At 25.1% G+C, this 15,063-nt stretch overlaps 11 protein-coding genes across 11 annotated transcripts; 4 read left to right on the plus strand and 7 right to left on the minus strand.

Moving 5' to 3' along the window:
* Positions 1 to 488: 488 nt before the first annotated feature.
* On the plus strand, positions 489 to 2,700 carry PNEG_00034 (hypothetical protein). The gene is made up of 3 exons (XM_007873694.1): positions 489 to 775; positions 826 to 1,073; positions 1,114 to 2,700. The coding sequence occupies exons 1-3, from the start codon at positions 630 to 632 to the stop codon at positions 1,302 to 1,304; spliced, it is 585 nt and encodes a 194-aa protein (XP_007871885.1). The 5' UTR covers positions 489 to 629; the 3' UTR covers positions 1,305 to 2,700.
* Positions 1,324 to 2,748, minus strand: PNEG_00035 (mannose-6-phosphate isomerase, class I; the record flags this gene model as incomplete). Its single annotated transcript, XM_007873695.2, has 5 exons — positions 1,324 to 1,748; positions 1,795 to 2,235; positions 2,278 to 2,515; positions 2,569 to 2,657; positions 2,700 to 2,748. The coding sequence occupies 5 exons, from the start codon at positions 2,746 to 2,748 to the stop codon at positions 1,324 to 1,326; spliced, it is 1,242 nt and encodes a 413-aa protein (XP_007871886.1).
* Positions 2,749 to 2,797: 49 nt separating this feature from the next.
* PNEG_00036 (hypothetical protein) lies at positions 2,798 to 3,575 on the plus strand (the record flags this gene model as incomplete). The annotated part of the gene is made up of 6 exons (XM_007873696.1): positions 2,798 to 2,827; positions 2,873 to 2,944; positions 2,990 to 3,132; positions 3,179 to 3,293; positions 3,346 to 3,448; positions 3,496 to 3,575. The coding sequence occupies 6 exons, from the start codon at positions 2,798 to 2,800 to the stop codon at positions 3,573 to 3,575; spliced, it is 543 nt and encodes a 180-aa protein (XP_007871887.1).
* Positions 3,576 to 3,680: 105 nt separating this feature from the next.
* Positions 3,681 to 4,545, minus strand: PNEG_00037 (ADP-ribosylation factor 6; the record flags this gene model as incomplete). Its single annotated transcript, XM_007873697.2, has 8 exons — positions 3,681 to 3,722; positions 3,768 to 3,804; positions 3,849 to 3,921; positions 3,964 to 4,110; positions 4,160 to 4,211; positions 4,257 to 4,329; positions 4,375 to 4,405; positions 4,452 to 4,545. The coding sequence occupies 8 exons, from the start codon at positions 4,543 to 4,545 to the stop codon at positions 3,681 to 3,683; spliced, it is 549 nt and encodes a 182-aa protein (XP_007871888.1).
* Positions 4,546 to 5,388: 843 nt separating this feature from the next.
* PNEG_00038 (hypothetical protein) lies at positions 5,389 to 5,781 on the minus strand (the record flags this gene model as incomplete). Its single annotated transcript, XM_007873699.1, has 3 exons — positions 5,389 to 5,462; positions 5,511 to 5,574; positions 5,617 to 5,781. The coding sequence occupies 3 exons, from the start codon at positions 5,779 to 5,781 to the stop codon at positions 5,389 to 5,391; spliced, it is 303 nt and encodes a 100-aa protein (XP_007871890.1).
* A 275-nt stretch (positions 5,782 to 6,056) lies between these two features.
* On the plus strand, positions 6,057 to 7,122 carry PNEG_00039 (hypothetical protein). The gene is made up of 2 exons (XM_007873700.1): positions 6,057 to 6,146; positions 6,197 to 7,122. The coding sequence occupies exons 1-2, from the start codon at positions 6,105 to 6,107 to the stop codon at positions 7,100 to 7,102; spliced, it is 948 nt and encodes a 315-aa protein (XP_007871891.1). The 5' UTR covers positions 6,057 to 6,104; the 3' UTR covers positions 7,103 to 7,122.
* Positions 7,123 to 7,270: 148 nt separating this feature from the next.
* PNEG_00040 (hypothetical protein) lies at positions 7,271 to 8,894 on the minus strand (the record flags this gene model as incomplete). The annotated part of the gene is made up of 10 exons (XM_007873701.1): positions 7,271 to 7,310; positions 7,355 to 7,479; positions 7,526 to 7,605; positions 7,649 to 7,719; positions 7,764 to 7,955; positions 8,001 to 8,223; positions 8,312 to 8,445; positions 8,496 to 8,542; positions 8,584 to 8,732; positions 8,783 to 8,894. 10 exons carry the CDS (start codon positions 8,892 to 8,894, stop codon positions 7,271 to 7,273), a joined length of 1,173 nt encoding a protein of 390 aa, XP_007871892.1.
* Positions 8,895 to 9,306: 412 nt separating this feature from the next.
* Positions 9,307 to 10,282, plus strand: PNEG_00041 (hypothetical protein; the record flags this gene model as incomplete). Its single annotated transcript, XM_007873702.1, has 3 exons — positions 9,307 to 9,348; positions 9,390 to 9,946; positions 9,990 to 10,282. The coding sequence occupies 2 exons, from the start codon at positions 9,307 to 9,309 to the stop codon at positions 9,576 to 9,578; spliced, it is 231 nt and encodes a 76-aa protein (XP_007871893.1). The 3' UTR covers positions 9,579 to 9,946; positions 9,990 to 10,282.
* PNEG_00042 (hypothetical protein) lies at positions 9,691 to 10,978 on the minus strand (the record flags this gene model as incomplete). The annotated part of the gene is made up of 8 exons (XM_007873704.1): positions 9,691 to 9,777; positions 9,830 to 9,971; positions 10,025 to 10,161; positions 10,358 to 10,397; positions 10,445 to 10,523; positions 10,565 to 10,641; positions 10,692 to 10,767; positions 10,819 to 10,978. 8 exons carry the CDS (start codon positions 10,976 to 10,978, stop codon positions 9,691 to 9,693), a joined length of 798 nt encoding a protein of 265 aa, XP_007871895.1.
* A 540-nt stretch (positions 10,979 to 11,518) lies between these two features.
* PNEG_00043 (hypothetical protein) lies at positions 11,519 to 12,187 on the minus strand (the record flags this gene model as incomplete). Its single annotated transcript, XM_007873705.1, has 1 exon — positions 11,519 to 12,187. The coding sequence occupies exon 1, from the start codon at positions 12,026 to 12,028 to the stop codon at positions 11,519 to 11,521; it is 510 nt and encodes a 169-aa protein (XP_007871896.1). The 5' UTR covers positions 12,029 to 12,187.
* A 2,073-nt stretch (positions 12,188 to 14,260) lies between these two features.
* PNEG_00044 (ribonucleoprotein-associated protein) lies at positions 14,261 to 14,843 on the minus strand (the record flags this gene model as incomplete). Its single annotated transcript, XM_007873706.1, has 4 exons — positions 14,783 to 14,843; positions 14,508 to 14,707; positions 14,332 to 14,463; positions 14,261 to 14,287 (listed from the first exon to the last, which is right to left on the minus strand). Exons 1-4 carry the CDS (start codon positions 14,802 to 14,804, stop codon positions 14,261 to 14,263), a joined length of 381 nt encoding a protein of 126 aa, XP_007871897.1. The 5' UTR covers positions 14,805 to 14,843.
* Between the last annotated feature and the right edge of the window lie 220 nt (positions 14,844 to 15,063).

The raw sequence follows: 15,063 nt of genomic DNA on the forward strand, positions 1-15,063 counted from the left end.
AAAAGAACGAATAATACTATTTTAAGGTGTTTATTAACATTTCATTTGTAATTTTAAAACCAATATTAAAAGTGTTAACTATTTTATATTTTTTTATTAGTTACACTTAATTAGAATCAATAATATTATAAAACAATTGAGACAAAATAAATTTTTCAAATATTGTTTTTAAATTAGAAAAAAATAACTAAATATTAAGTTTTTTTAAAAATAGATAAGAATCTATATAAACTAATCTAAAAATAATTGCTAAAGATCAAAATATTTCAGAATTTTAATATGTTCATTTATTATCTTTATAAAACATTTCATTTATCAATGATCTATTAGAATAATCTGATATATTTATCATAAAATATCAAAAATATTTAATTTAAATTATACATTAAAAATATTTTAGTATAACATTGATTATTAAAATTGATAATCTTAACTTTTTCCATAAAAAGAATAAAGATATAATTTGATATTTAACACAAAATACAGCATTTTTATAAGAATTATGGTCTCTTTATGAAAAAAATCTGTCAAAAATACAAAGAAAAACATTAAAATCTATTTAAAATCTATTTATAAACTATTTTTAATTCAAATATTTGAAAAATACTTAAATTACTTAAAATTTATTTATGACTAATCCAAGACAGCATAAAAAAAGAAAGAAAATCAAATTAAAAAAAAGAAAAAAGACCTCAAATAAAAGTTCATCAGTTTCTATCTGTCTTGGACCTATTTTATCGGAAAAGTGGAAAAAAGAAAAGACACTAGAGCAAAAGTAAGCGAATATACATTATTAAAATCTTATATTTATATTTTTTTGAAAAGCTATAGAGAATTAGGCATTGTTTTAAAACAAAATAAAGAAAAAGAAAGTCCTAGAAAAGCAGAAGAATCCAATGGATTTTTTTCTAATAAAAAGAATTTATTAAAATTAAAACCTAATGAAGCACAAATTTTGAGAGACGATCAAGGAAATATTATTAAAGTTATTTATGAAAAACAATATGACTTTGACGATGAGTTAAACGAGATAGCCATGGAAAATACAAAAGCTAAAACACAAGTTATTGAAGGTAATTTATTTTTTTTTATAAAAATTTTAATCAGTCTTAGAATTAAAAAATAAAATAAAAAACAATATTAAATTTAACCGAAGACCCTCTCAAAATGAAATAAACTTTCTAAACAGACTTATTGAACTTTATGGAGATAATGTAGATGCTATGGCTAAAGATATTAAATTAAATCCTATGCAACAAACCGCAGCTGATCTTCGAAGACGTATTAGCAAATTAAAACAGTAGTAATGGTATTCATTTTTATTCAAATTTCTAAAAACGCTCGATATATTATCCATTCTTGACTTTTACCAATCATTTCTGTTTCAACAAATGCTCCAACAAAATATACAAATCCAAGATTCATTTTATATATATTTCCATTTACTTTCACTTCACCTTCACCTTGTATACAAATCATAATACTTGGTCCTTTTAATCCTTCTATCCAATGTTTTTGATCCTTTTTTATAAAAATCTTCATAACCTCAAATTCATCAATCGGAGGCTTAAATAGACGTACATCTCCTTCGCCTTTGGATCTTTCAAATACTTTTCCTTCCATTTTTTTTACTGATTCTAATCCATATTTATAACTCAGCATTGATATTAACGTATTCACATCCTTATATTTAGGTGTAAATCCCACCCTAACAACATTGTCACTTGATGCCATACATTCAACAATTTCTATTTTTTCTTAACTTGTATATTTTTTCTCTTTATCTTTTCATACCTCCTGATAAATATGCATGAGGTGTATTAGCTTCAAGAAAAAGACCTTCACCTGGTTTTAATTGAATATGGTTTAATAAAAACACGCAAAATAGTCCAATATCCGACGGAAATTGCTCATTTAATCGAAGAATCAAATCTCCCCATTCCGTTTTCTTATTTTTTAATATAAATTGAATCAATTTTTTAGCACAAATTTCAACATGAGTTCTAGGTTGTTGAATAAATGTTTTAAAAAGCTTAGATAATATTAATCGATTTGATTCCATATTTTGTCCTATCTTAACATGTTTTATAAAATCAAATGTTACTTCATCACCAACTAATTCATTAAAAGCTTTAACAGATTCAAGAAATTCACAAATTTCTTCCAAAGGACGAAAACCACAAAGTGCTTCAAATGGTGTTATTGCAATTGCCATCTCAGGCTTATGATTTGCATCTATAAATAAATAATACCATCTATAAAAACTTATAAATGTACCTGGATAATTTTTAGGATCTTTATTATGCAAAATTTGTGCTAACATTTTATCTGGATGTGCTTGAATAGATAAAGCTTTATTAATGGAAAGAATTTTAAATAAAAAAGGAAGCGTAGGTCCATAAGCATCAATAATAGATTTAGTTAAAAGCACCTGATTCATTTCAAGATGATTTTGAAGAAATTGTCTAGAATATTGGACAATAGATGGAGCAGAAGGATGAACTCCCATCCAAAGCTAATAAAAAAAACAAAAATTAAATAAATTAAAAGCATTTTTCTAAAAAAAACCTCTGCATATGGTTCATCACAATGTAATGTCACTTCTGGCTGTGCAGATGCAAGGAATCGAGCAATACATGAACTAAATCCAATTTGACCTTGATAAATCAAGTTTATATCAAAAATAAAAGGGTTCATACCCCATTCATACGTTTTAAAACCACATTCAAGCCGAAAAAAATCAGTCATAAATAAATTATTAAAATAAGATATATAAAGACAAATATCTTAAAGCTTAATGGTAAAATCTAAAGAATATATTGAAACGGTGAGCTGAATCAATTAAAAAAGCGTCGATTGACATAAAAAAAAGGACACAGGAAATAAAATTTCACGTCTTCGAACTACAATTCTTGGTTCACAGAATATAATTTTAGGAGGAAAAGTATTGAAAAAAAATAACAAATCAACTAAATTAATAAGAATATAGACTGTTATTCAATCAGAATGTACAATTAGAGGGGACTTAAGACGTTTTGATAGCAATTCAGATACAATTGCTATTATAATTGGAAAATATAGTTTTATTGCTGTTGGAACAGTGATCCGGCCACCTAGCAAGATGCATCAAGGGTAATTATAAAAGAGAATAAAAATACAAGAATTAAGGGGAAATGAGTGTATTTAATTATTATCCAATAAAAATAGGAGATTTTGTTCAAATTGGAGAAGGGTCAATGATTGAAGCAGCAAGCATTGGATCTTATGTAAAAATAGGAAAAGAATGTGTAATTGTAAAATACAAAAAAAATAAAAAAAAAAGAAAGAATTGACATTAAATAATAGGGAAAATTTTGTATTATTAAAGATTGCGTGGAAATTCGAGAGGGAACGATTTTACCAGAACATTCAGTTATTCCATCTTTTTCTATCGTTGAAGGTAGACCAGGTAAGAAAATGTATGAAATATAAAGAAAGAGTTAAAAAGAACAAAAGGATTAGTTATTGAAGAATTACCGGAATGTACACAAGAATTATTTGAAAAAGAATGTCGAACAAAATATCATGAGATTTAAAATATGAATGATCCAATGTAAAAATTAAAGAAAAAAAAGAAATAATGAAGAAATACTTAATATAATTCAAAGTTTAAATATTAAGAACAATGCGTATCAAAATGTTTATTTTTTTAATGTAGCTTTTGCATTACTGCTAAGCCAGGCCTATAAAAACGATTATTTTAAAAGATTAAATAAAATGAATATTACAAGTCCTTCAAAAAGACCTTCACCTGTTGTTGCACAACTAATATAATCAAAAATATAGAAAAAGTAATAAAAAATATATACCTTGGGTAAACATACCATAAATTATATATTTTATCTAATTGAAGTTTTTCTGTTACTTCACCTGGAGACATTGCTATATTGATTTATTTTAAGAAATAAATAAAAAAAAAAATACCAGTTTCTAAATCTTGTTTATTCGCAAATACCAACAAGATAGAATCCCTCATTTCTCGGTCGGATATAATTCTATGAAGTTCTTTACGTGCTTCATCAATCCGATCTCTATCGGCAGAGTCTATAACAAAAATTAAGCCTTGAGTACCTAATAATTAATTGTCATAAATCAAATCCTAAAAATATTATAAAATTACCAGTATAGTAATGTCTCCAAAGCGGTCTAATTTTATCTTGCCCTCCGACATCCTAACTCAATTATTAAATAATTAAATTTAATTATTATATAGATACCCAAACATTAAATTTAACATTTTTATAAATCACTGTTTCCACATTGAATCCTACTGTAGGAATCGTTGTCACACTTTAACAATATTATAAAGTATAGTCAAACTTCATTTCTCTTTACGTTTGATTTAATTTTAATTTATATAAAATTGCTAGCAATGTTTCAATAATTCTTGATAGAATATAACATTTAAATACTTGTTTTCCCTGCTGCATCTAACCCGAGCATAAGAATACGCATCTCTTTGTTTCCAAACAGTCGATTCATTAATTTAGATATTGAAGTACCCATTGTTATAATTGATTTAAAAAAAATGCAATGAATCTTAACTTTAACCCTTATATTTCCGTGATTTAATAAGAAATAATGTTTATAAAGACTTTTATAAGCTTAATATTTTTTTGAAGACGTTTAAATATCGACCAAAATCTCCGCAAGATTTAATTCAACCCTTAAAAACAGACGAAGTTAAGAATAACAAAAAACAACAAAATCTAATAAATCCCATACATATAGTTTCTATGCTTTGTACTTTATTTTTATATCTTTCTTTTTTTTTGAATATATTTGTCTAAAAGTTAAAGATATATCAAAAAAATATAAAGACTCTCAATAGATCCAAATTGATATGGAATTAAAGTTTTCTCTTTTAATAGAATATTATATATATTTATTAATATGTATATATATAAATCTAAATGAAATTATTCTTTATAAATAGAAAATATGCAATTGACAACCGTTTATTATGAGTTGAGATATATAAAACATGTAAAAACAATATTAAAAAATTAAATATTTAGTGTCAATACTGTTTTTAAAATAGAATAAAAATACTGTTTGAAAATCCCATGTTATTCATCAAATATTTAAAAATATTATTTAATGTATTAAAACATTTTTTAAAGTCTTTAAATCACTTCTAAAAGTTAAAATATGAATAAATTATTAAAAGATATCATAATTAATAAAAAATACTATTCTAATATTTCATATTATAAAACCATAGTATAAAATTTGTGAAAAAGATATATCTTAAAACCAAACTTATAAAATATGTTACAATCCTTATCAAAAAATGCAAATTCATCCTTTAACAATAAAAAATCATTCAATATAATTAGATCTTTATTTTTATTCAGTCTCATCCTCAAGATTCATATACGCATCCATATAATCAGTAGGCAACGGTTCCTTGTCATTTAAAACTAACAATAATAATTACACAATAAAAACATATAAAAACAATAAATTACATGTAATACTATATATTGAATCAGACATAACAACATACATAACAGTAGATTCTTTTTGATCCGTCTAAAATCATTAATTCTTCATTTTTCAATATAAAAAAATTACGTCAAAAACAAACACTGTCCCTGACGATGGATCAATATTCCATAGATATCCAGAAAGTGAATCTAACCCTTTTTTAAATTTAATGCAAATTGCATGACCCCGTTTCATCTCAATCGTTGCCAGTGACATACCATATAAAATACTTAACCCTTCAGGATTCTCCATTATTATTTCATCAAAACCTTATAACTGTTTAAAATCCAACCGTTTTGCCATCAAAAAATACATAAAAACTATTGGTTCATACTTTTATATGCTTACTCGTCATATTATGACCTACCCTAAACCTGTACTATACTAACCCTAGATAGGCTATGCATAGTCCCCAACGGTAAGCGATGCAGGCACGTCTCCGATGAACAACAGCTGGCATGATTTTTTAAAAAGGAAACATATTAATAGATAGAAGACTATATAAACCAGCAGAAATAAAGTGTAAAACAGAGGAGGTAAAGCTACCGTTTTTCTAGGAAAAAAACGGGCTAAAAATGACCATTATATCTGGAGAACATCATCAAAAAAATATAAAGGTAATTATTCACCAATTTTACAAGTATATTTTTTCCTGATAAGTACTTAGGATATTCCCCAATGCCAAGAAGTTGCACAAAAGAATGTTGCTGCATCATCTATTATTTTTCATCAAGCGAAAAAACAATTTGCAGCGTTAAAATTAGAAAATAAGTCATCACCATCAAATATAAAGACTAGTGAAAATGTTCAGGTTTCGATCAAACCAATTGGGATCACGAAAGTTCAGGGATTGCCTCCTTTTCAAAATAAAATTCCTGTCTTAAGAATTTCACCGTCACTTAATACAATGATGTCATCAAAAAGTAGCAATAGTGTAATTATAAGAGCCAAAGTACCGAAAAGTGTTATAAAACCCGGGGAAGAAGCACGTGCTCCAGAAGTGTCAAAAAAAGTAACTACAAACGGTACGGTAATTAGAGCCTCGCAAACACCAAAGGGTACACGAATTAAAACGGCAACCGTTTCACCATATCAACAGAAACATCCTTCACAACAAACATCTACATCAGCAAATAAAAGTTTAATTAAGAAACCTAATATGCCTATAACGTTGCGTGTGAAGCCAGGTACACCTTATGCCTCTTTAGCTACATCATCACCACGTTCTCAGATACAGAAAAAATCGGAAATAAAAAAGACAGATAATCAGCAAGAAACTCGAAAGAAACAACCTGGTGCAATCAAAGTGATTTCTGTTAACGCGCTTAATGCACGTCAACCAAAAATAATTACAACAGAAAATGTTCCAAATAATAAGCCCCTTAGACTTGCACCGTCGCTTTCGAAAGCCAATTTCATGCCAAAAACAAATCAATGTTTATCCCCAAACAGCAAATCAACTCTTAAACCTTTTACTAGTGTAACTAATCTAGTATCGCATGAAAAACTTGGAAAACCGATTTTTGTAGCTTCTAATATAAATAATGGAAGCAGTCAAATGAAAAGGATATAATGTTTGAATAAGAAAAACCCTTATTTATTTTTTTGAGTAAGTTTAATAGGTTTACTTAAAATAAATTATTTTTAAATATGTATTTTAAACGAAATATTGATATTTATTTTTTAATGAATTTTAAGATATTTGAATATAATAATAACCTGAAAATTGAAATTTATGCATTCAACGAGGTCCAAGTTTCTCTAATGCTCTTGTACCATATCTAATAATATTAAATAAGATTAGAGAATATTGTAAGATCTTTACTCGCTCCAATCGTTTCTGGTTATCCACATATTATCATTATCTTTTATTATATTAGCAAGCACTGCACCACCCAAAAATACCATATGTCGTCGACGAGGTGGATCTTCAATTCGTACTTTAAATTTCTAGAAAAAAAATCAATTTATACATTAAATAGGATCATTTTTATACATTAAAACGGGAAGGATCCCCATTCAATGCTCTTGTTAGCCACAACTGCTTAAGTTCTTTTTCAAGTCTAGTAGGAAAACCTAAATCTATTCAATGATTGATTTTTTTTAAAAAAAATCGTACCTGGATACATACTTGTACCACCAGATAAAACAATAGATTTAAATAGAGAAGAGCGAATATCCATATCTGCACTATTTTCATAATTAAAAAAGAAGTATTGAAAAAAATAATTAACCTTTGTATTGTATTATAAAGACATTCAGCAATTCCTGGTTGCTCTAAACCAATTAAATGAGGCTGAAATAAACACTCAGGTGCTTCAAATCTCTCTGAGCTAAGCTTAATTACACGCCCATCAGGAAGAGTATAACTTTCAACCAAAATACTAGTCTCTTGAGATAATTTATGATCTAATGTAAGATCACAACTGACAAATAAAAATCAATAAGGTAAAAATATAGATAAAAAATACCTAACATAACATAATTTTTCTTTAATTTGTCTAACAGTTTCAAAATCTGCTGTTCTATTAAAAGCATATCCTCTTCGCAAAAGCAAATCAATCAATTGACGTGTAACACTACGTCCTGCAACATCCAATCTACGAGTAAGATGATTAAGAACTACGTTTTCATAAACAGGAACAATGTGAGTCACTCCATCACCAGAATCTACAACAACTCCCGTTGTCAGACCTATATTGCATTATAAAAAAAAATTAAACAATAATTTATATTCCTTGCGCATATAAAGAAAGAACTGCTTGAATAGCTACAGAAACACCGTAAAAATCATATTTTTCAATCATAACTTCACACATTTTCTCTCTATTTGCTAGTGGATTCATAGGAGGTTCTGTAAGTAAAATCTTACGATCCCTTGTATCCACTTTAAGCTTCTCATTAAAAGTATAGTCCCTGGATATCATAATTATTCAATATTACAAACTAGCTGTATAAATATATACCAAATATATTGCATATCTTCCCAATTACGAATAATCCCATTTTCCATCTAAAAACATCATTACATATAAAATAAAAAAAAAAAATTACAGGATACGAAATCTGAAGCATGTTTCTAACTGCTGCTGCTTCATCCCCAACCATAATATCTCTAATAGGTGTATCTATCATTTGCTCTTCTACACGAAGTATAGGACGTCCAACAATTGAAGGAAAAACATAATCAGGGAAATTACTTCCTAAAACAATATATTTTAATTTTAATATAAAAATTATACTTTAATTTTACCTGCATATCCGACTTTAACAAATCCCGTACCATTGTCTGCCACTATTAAGGTCAATTTCATAATTTCTTGCCAAAAAAAAGGAAAAACCGTACCAATGGGTATCTCATTCATAATTAATGCAATAAAAACCCTTTATTTAATAGTCTAAACAGCCAATTTTTAAAAAAAGCTTTTCTTCAAAAATATATCGTTGTCTCGGAGCTTGCCGGACTTTATAAATAGGATATAAAAACTTAATTAATTTTATATCAATAGAGTATTTTTGATAAAATGTATAGTTTAATGGCTTAAAAAAGAAAAAAATAAATCTAATATAATGCCTAGATATCTAAGAAAATATTAGATTTTTTTTAGATTATCAATCATTTTTTAAAAAATATTTGTATAGATTAAAAGAATTTATAAAACATTTCCGATAAAAGAAAGTATTGTTATTGAAATCTAAGAATTTTTGTGAAATCCTAATTTTTTTGAAGCTTATTTATTAATAAATCCAGAATTATCATTATTTAACGATTAAAAAATGGAATTAGATGAAAATGCAAAAGATCCATACTTTCCATTGGTAAATATTAATATGTTCACCTTTTTTTCAAATGAGATTAGGCTAATGAAAAAATACTGAGCCGGCTTTCAGAGAGTATCCATATATTTTTAGAAAGACGTAAAGAATTATGGGAGAAGAACCAAAATATTGTTAAAATAGGTATTGAAATAGAACATGATCTATTACCTGTTGAATCAGGAAAAAATATGGTGAAGGAACATACCGATTTTTCGAAAGATTTTCATTAAAAATCGAAAAAAAAGATATCAGTCTAATTCATGTCACGTTAATAATATAGTTATTGTTTTAAAAATGATCAGTTTATATATATCCTAATAAAGTGTAGAGGAATATTACTTATTAGGTTAATTCTAATACAAGCTTCCTTTCAACTTCTGTTTCTTTTTCAACTTCTCCTTCAAAACGTAATTTACAAGTCCCATCTCTCTTCTTTTTTTAGTAAAGAAAAAAAGAAGAGCAGATACAAAAAAATACTTGCCTTTGTACTAATTACTTCTGCATTATAAAACGTTGTTGTTTCTGGATATCTCGCAAGAACTTGTGTACCAGGTGATAAAGGTCGAAGTCCTACTGAACTATTGGGAATTAAAATCAGGTTTGAAGCAACAGTTTTATATATTCTATAACAAAAATATTAGTTTTTCTATCTTATTTCGCCATTCAAACAAACTGCCCAGGATGATGGTTTTCATCTGGTTCAGGATCCTGAACCTCATATCGAACTTTAGATCCTTCCCCAATAACACGTGTAACAATACATTGAATCCAATCGCCTTGACTATTTTTTGTTTTTGGTTGGCGAAAAGCAACCTCATTATCATTAGTAAAATACTATAAATAAATGATAATAGGTTAATAAATATCTAATAATAAAATAGATTAGAAAATATAAATATTCCTTAAAAATAATTATTTAAAAAATAAATAAACATCTCCATAAGAATTAGTAGGATAAAATATCAAATATCCTTAAAGTATTTTTTATTAACCTTTTAAAATTATTTACCTGAGATCCAACTTGTAAAATATCACGAGTAATTGTTTGGCTAATTTATTAATAAAAAACATTATTAAATTACCTTTTATACAATACCTTCGTGATTTCTTTACTCGAGAAATAGTAGTATCAGAAGAATTCTCTTCAATTCGCCGCTTTTTTATTTTAAAATCCTCTGAAAAAAATTAACAAAATAAAAAGAGATATAAACCGCACCTGAGACTTTTCCCGTTTCTTCTGATTGACGATGTGCAATGAGAGTATCAAGATTTTCTTGTATTTGTAAAAGTAAACTAAAGAATAGATTTTATTCAACTAAATATATTTATTAATAAATTTATACCTTTGTTGCTCATTCAGTACATCAACTGCCTCCTGATAAGCATCCCTAAGAGCCTTAACAGAAAAATAATTCGTCTCTTTTGGAAATCAATTATAAAATCTATCATTTAACTACTTTTAATAGCCACCTATCCCTACTTTTTCCTGTGCTTTTTTAATTTCTAAATTAAACGAATCTTCATGTCCTTGAAGCTTCTCAAAATGCTTAAAATGTTTCAAAATATTCTGCCAAATGTCTATATCTTCAAACTTTTCGGTTTCTGTTACAGAATGACGGTTTCTTGACATAATTTGTTCTTTAAAATGTTATTTTTTAGACAACATTCAATTGTAGCTAAAAAAAATTCTTAAAAATAACACGAACGTATTCTATTATTTCAAATACATCATCTATGTCTTTTTGAAATGCTATTCTTGTATTTTCTTGTAGATTTCATGTTTTTGACAACTAATTTTTCGTAATAAGATCGTTTAAAAATACTAAATATGTTTTACAAAACTTTAAAAGTTATAAAGAGATTTAAATGTATTTTAAATAAATAATCTTAAAAAAGCTCTATTTTTTCATAATAAAAATATTTTTTATTTATTCAAATATATTTCATACCATGTAAATTTTATTCAATCTATAAAGATAAAACCTGAGGATCCAAAACTATTAAGCTGCGAAAATTAACAAAAGATTCATTAAAATAACTATCATACAATATCTGTATAATCTATGCTTTAAGATATAGTTAAAATTTTAATAAATACATTTTTTATAAATATATAGATAAAAAAACTATATATCTAAGCCTTAGAAAAAAATAATCCATTTAGTTATCTTCAATGCAAATTTTTAATTACAATCTGTGCCACCTTTTCAATTTCTTTAGAAATATCAATTATTGATGCCATTGTTCCTTTGATTCCTACAACAGATGCAATCAAAGGAAGCTTTACTTTTGCAATTTCAGTAGGACCTTTAGTTCCATCCATAGAATTTACCATTTCCCGTTCGAACATTCTATCATCAGTACAACTAACTTGAACTAATTCCGCGCCAACATATGGGTCTTCAAGACAAAAATATGAACCAACAACACGTTTGGGTTTTCCAAGTTGAAGCCGTGATATCATTTCATATGCTTGACAAAAAAGACTAGTTAAACTAGCCAAATTTTTAAATTGTGCACTAGATGTGCAAGTTGTAAAAATAGGAACAGCGCCATAATTTGTTAGATGAAAGATAGATGTTGATGGTACATTAATAATACTTGGAATACGTTCGAAATATACATGTAGCGGTAGTAAATTAGATGAAGACTCGCTTTTTTCTTTTACTGTAGCTGACATTAGTTCTAAATTATCCTATAAATCGACTTTTTTATATTTGTAAAAAAATCAGAAAAAAATTATGATATCAAGTACTAATGAAATATATATAAATCAGATAAATTAAGGTTGAGAATATGTTATATTATTATAATCTAGTTTTTGTTTTCCAGAAAAAAATTAAACTTTGATTTTTAAAAAAAATAAGATAAAAAAATATAATATTTATAGAGTTTGAACATCTATGTACTATTGGTTTAATAATATAAAGCTTGAGAAAAAACATAGATAAAAAAGATAGCTTAACTAAAGAATTGAAATCAAATATATTATAAAAAAAATAACTTCATACATATTAATAACAGATTATTATTATTTTTAAAAAATTGTCCATCACCGGTTCTATTGTAAAAAAATGGAATTAAGGCTTAATTATAAAAGATCAAATAATTTATTCATCTATGAATGCCCATAATTATTTTATAATCTTATATTTTTTATAAATATTTTAGAAATATTTAATAAGTTCTTAAAATTTATATAAGTGATATTGTATAAATTAAAGAATTTGATAAAGTAGAATTAGGAAAAAGACTTCAAGAAAATATGTCTGTTTAGTTTTGGTATTGCTAGTTAGGAATATGAAATTTACTTTAAAGAAAATAAAAATCTACTAAATTTGTTAAAAAAACCATTAAATATAAAGATAATTTTATTATAATCTAGATTTATGATATGAAATAAAATCGGATATATATTAAAGATATTGATATTTTTTGCAATATCTTTATTTTTAAAAAAATTATTTTAGATACTCAATACAATTAATAAACTTAAAGATATAAAAGAACATATAACTTAAAGATTTCTAGACATTCAAAATATTCTCTGTGGAAAAATGAGAAAAACTTTTTTATACAAAATCTTTCATTTTAATGATATTTTAAATAATTAATACCTATAAACAAAAATTTCTACTTTAGTAAATGATATTCTATTTTTTTGGTTAATAATTAATATTTTAAATTGAAATAATTCAACAATATGTTTTTATAAATAAACATTTATTATTCTACTCTGATTTATCTAATAACTCTTAGTATTCATTATAAATAATTATAAACAATAGTCGTAAGCTTAAATAATATTGGCAAGTGTCTTTAAATACGCAAATTCCATTAATTAGAATTAGCCATTCGGAAAGGCTATTACTGCTTATTTTATTTTGTTCACATTATACTTTATCAAAAATTAGTAAAGTACAATATTAAGAAAATAAATTTATTTATAACAAAACTGTAATATTAAAAATACAAAAAAAAATAAATATAAATAGTGCTATAAAATGGAAAAATATCATTTTAACTATATTATATAAGTAAATTTTATTTTTATATATCTATAATTTAAATTTAAAAACAAAAATATTTATATGATGAGAAATTTGATATAGTAATGTAAATGAAGTATTAAAAAATAAAAAGATATCATTTTTCTAATATACGTTATATTTATTTGAAGATCTTTTGAAAATAAATTGCAATAATAGAGATTTTAGAAATTCTATATGAAATCTAGAAATATTTATAAATTTTCTTAAAATATATAAAGGTAAATTAGTACCAAATAGAGACATAGAAAGTAAATATTTAAAATATTTAAATAATCTAGATAATAAAAATGTTAAAAAATATTCATTTATTTATAATTTATAATATAAAAAGACGCAAGTCTAATATTTTATAATATACAAGAAATATATATATACATAAAAAATAATGGATATTGTGTTTATTTTTTAAAGATAAAAATAGTAATTAAAAACGTTATTAATAAATGATTATATTAATAAATTCAAAAATCAAAAAAGAATATAGTTATGATCATATTATATAACTTCCAAATAGATGTATTTATTATATTTAATCAAAAGTTTCATTATTATTATAAACTTTAAAAAGAAACCATCAAAAAATAAAAATTAATACTATTGATAAATTTCAAAAATAAAAAATCTTTTCTTACTAATGATAATAAAAGAAGTCTAATAATATAGCTCTTTTTCTATTTTATATTTCTAAAGAACAATAATTATCATGAAAAAACCTAAAAGCACTTTTGTGTTATAAATAATTTTAAACTTTAGAAAAAATTCTTAAAGAACTAAACACATTATTTAAAATAGAACAGTAATTTATACTATCTAACATATGATTCAACTAGATCATAAAATAACACTGATTTATATAAAAATTAAACAAGTAATTTTTCAATGTGATTCTAATCTCATTAGTATATCATTAGACAATAACTTATATATTTACTTTGATTGTTTGAATTTGTTGTTTTAAATCAGATGCTTCATTTGTCGTAATACTTGCTGAAATAACCGGGCGTGAAACACCACATGCACGCCCTAAGGCTGCTTTTGAAGATATAAAAACATAAGGTACATTCTAAATAATATTAATACATAGATTCTAATTATTCCTTTTACGACCTTATCCTCGCAAAGTAACGGAAGATGCAGAAGTATCTCAATAGGCTCTGTATCTGCTGCCATAACAATAAATTCACTAATTCCTCGATTCAATGTCTTTGTCGCTTCATTCGCTCCTTTTTTCAATTGTTTATAATGAGATGCTTGCTGTACCAAGTCTAGGATTTGCTGTGTTAAACTTGTATCTGCCAAAGGAAAGGCTATATAAAAATTTTAATATTAAACCAAAAATAATAGCTTTAAAAACAAAAAAGATGCATCCATATAATACGTACCTTTGGGATTAATACATGACATTCCTTAGATTAACCTATTTCTATCAAAATATTGATTTTTTCAAGAAAAATCTGTTTTCGTATGAAAACTATAAAAACCCTCGAAATTTAAAAAATCTCTAAAATTTTTCAAAAACATCTTTATTAATATTTTATCATAAACATCTGGTACTAAACACAAATAAAATAAAAGATATTAACAATTTATTTTAAATATTTATTTATATATTTTATTATTATATTTCAACATATCGATTAAGAAAACTTAAGATACAAAAAAA

The sequence above is a fragment of the Pneumocystis murina genome (genome assembly GCF_000349005.2).
Source record: "Pneumocystis murina B123 chromosome Unknown supercont1.5, whole genome shotgun sequence".
NCBI lineage: Eukaryota > Fungi > Ascomycota > Pneumocystomycetes > Pneumocystales > Pneumocystaceae > Pneumocystis > Pneumocystis murina.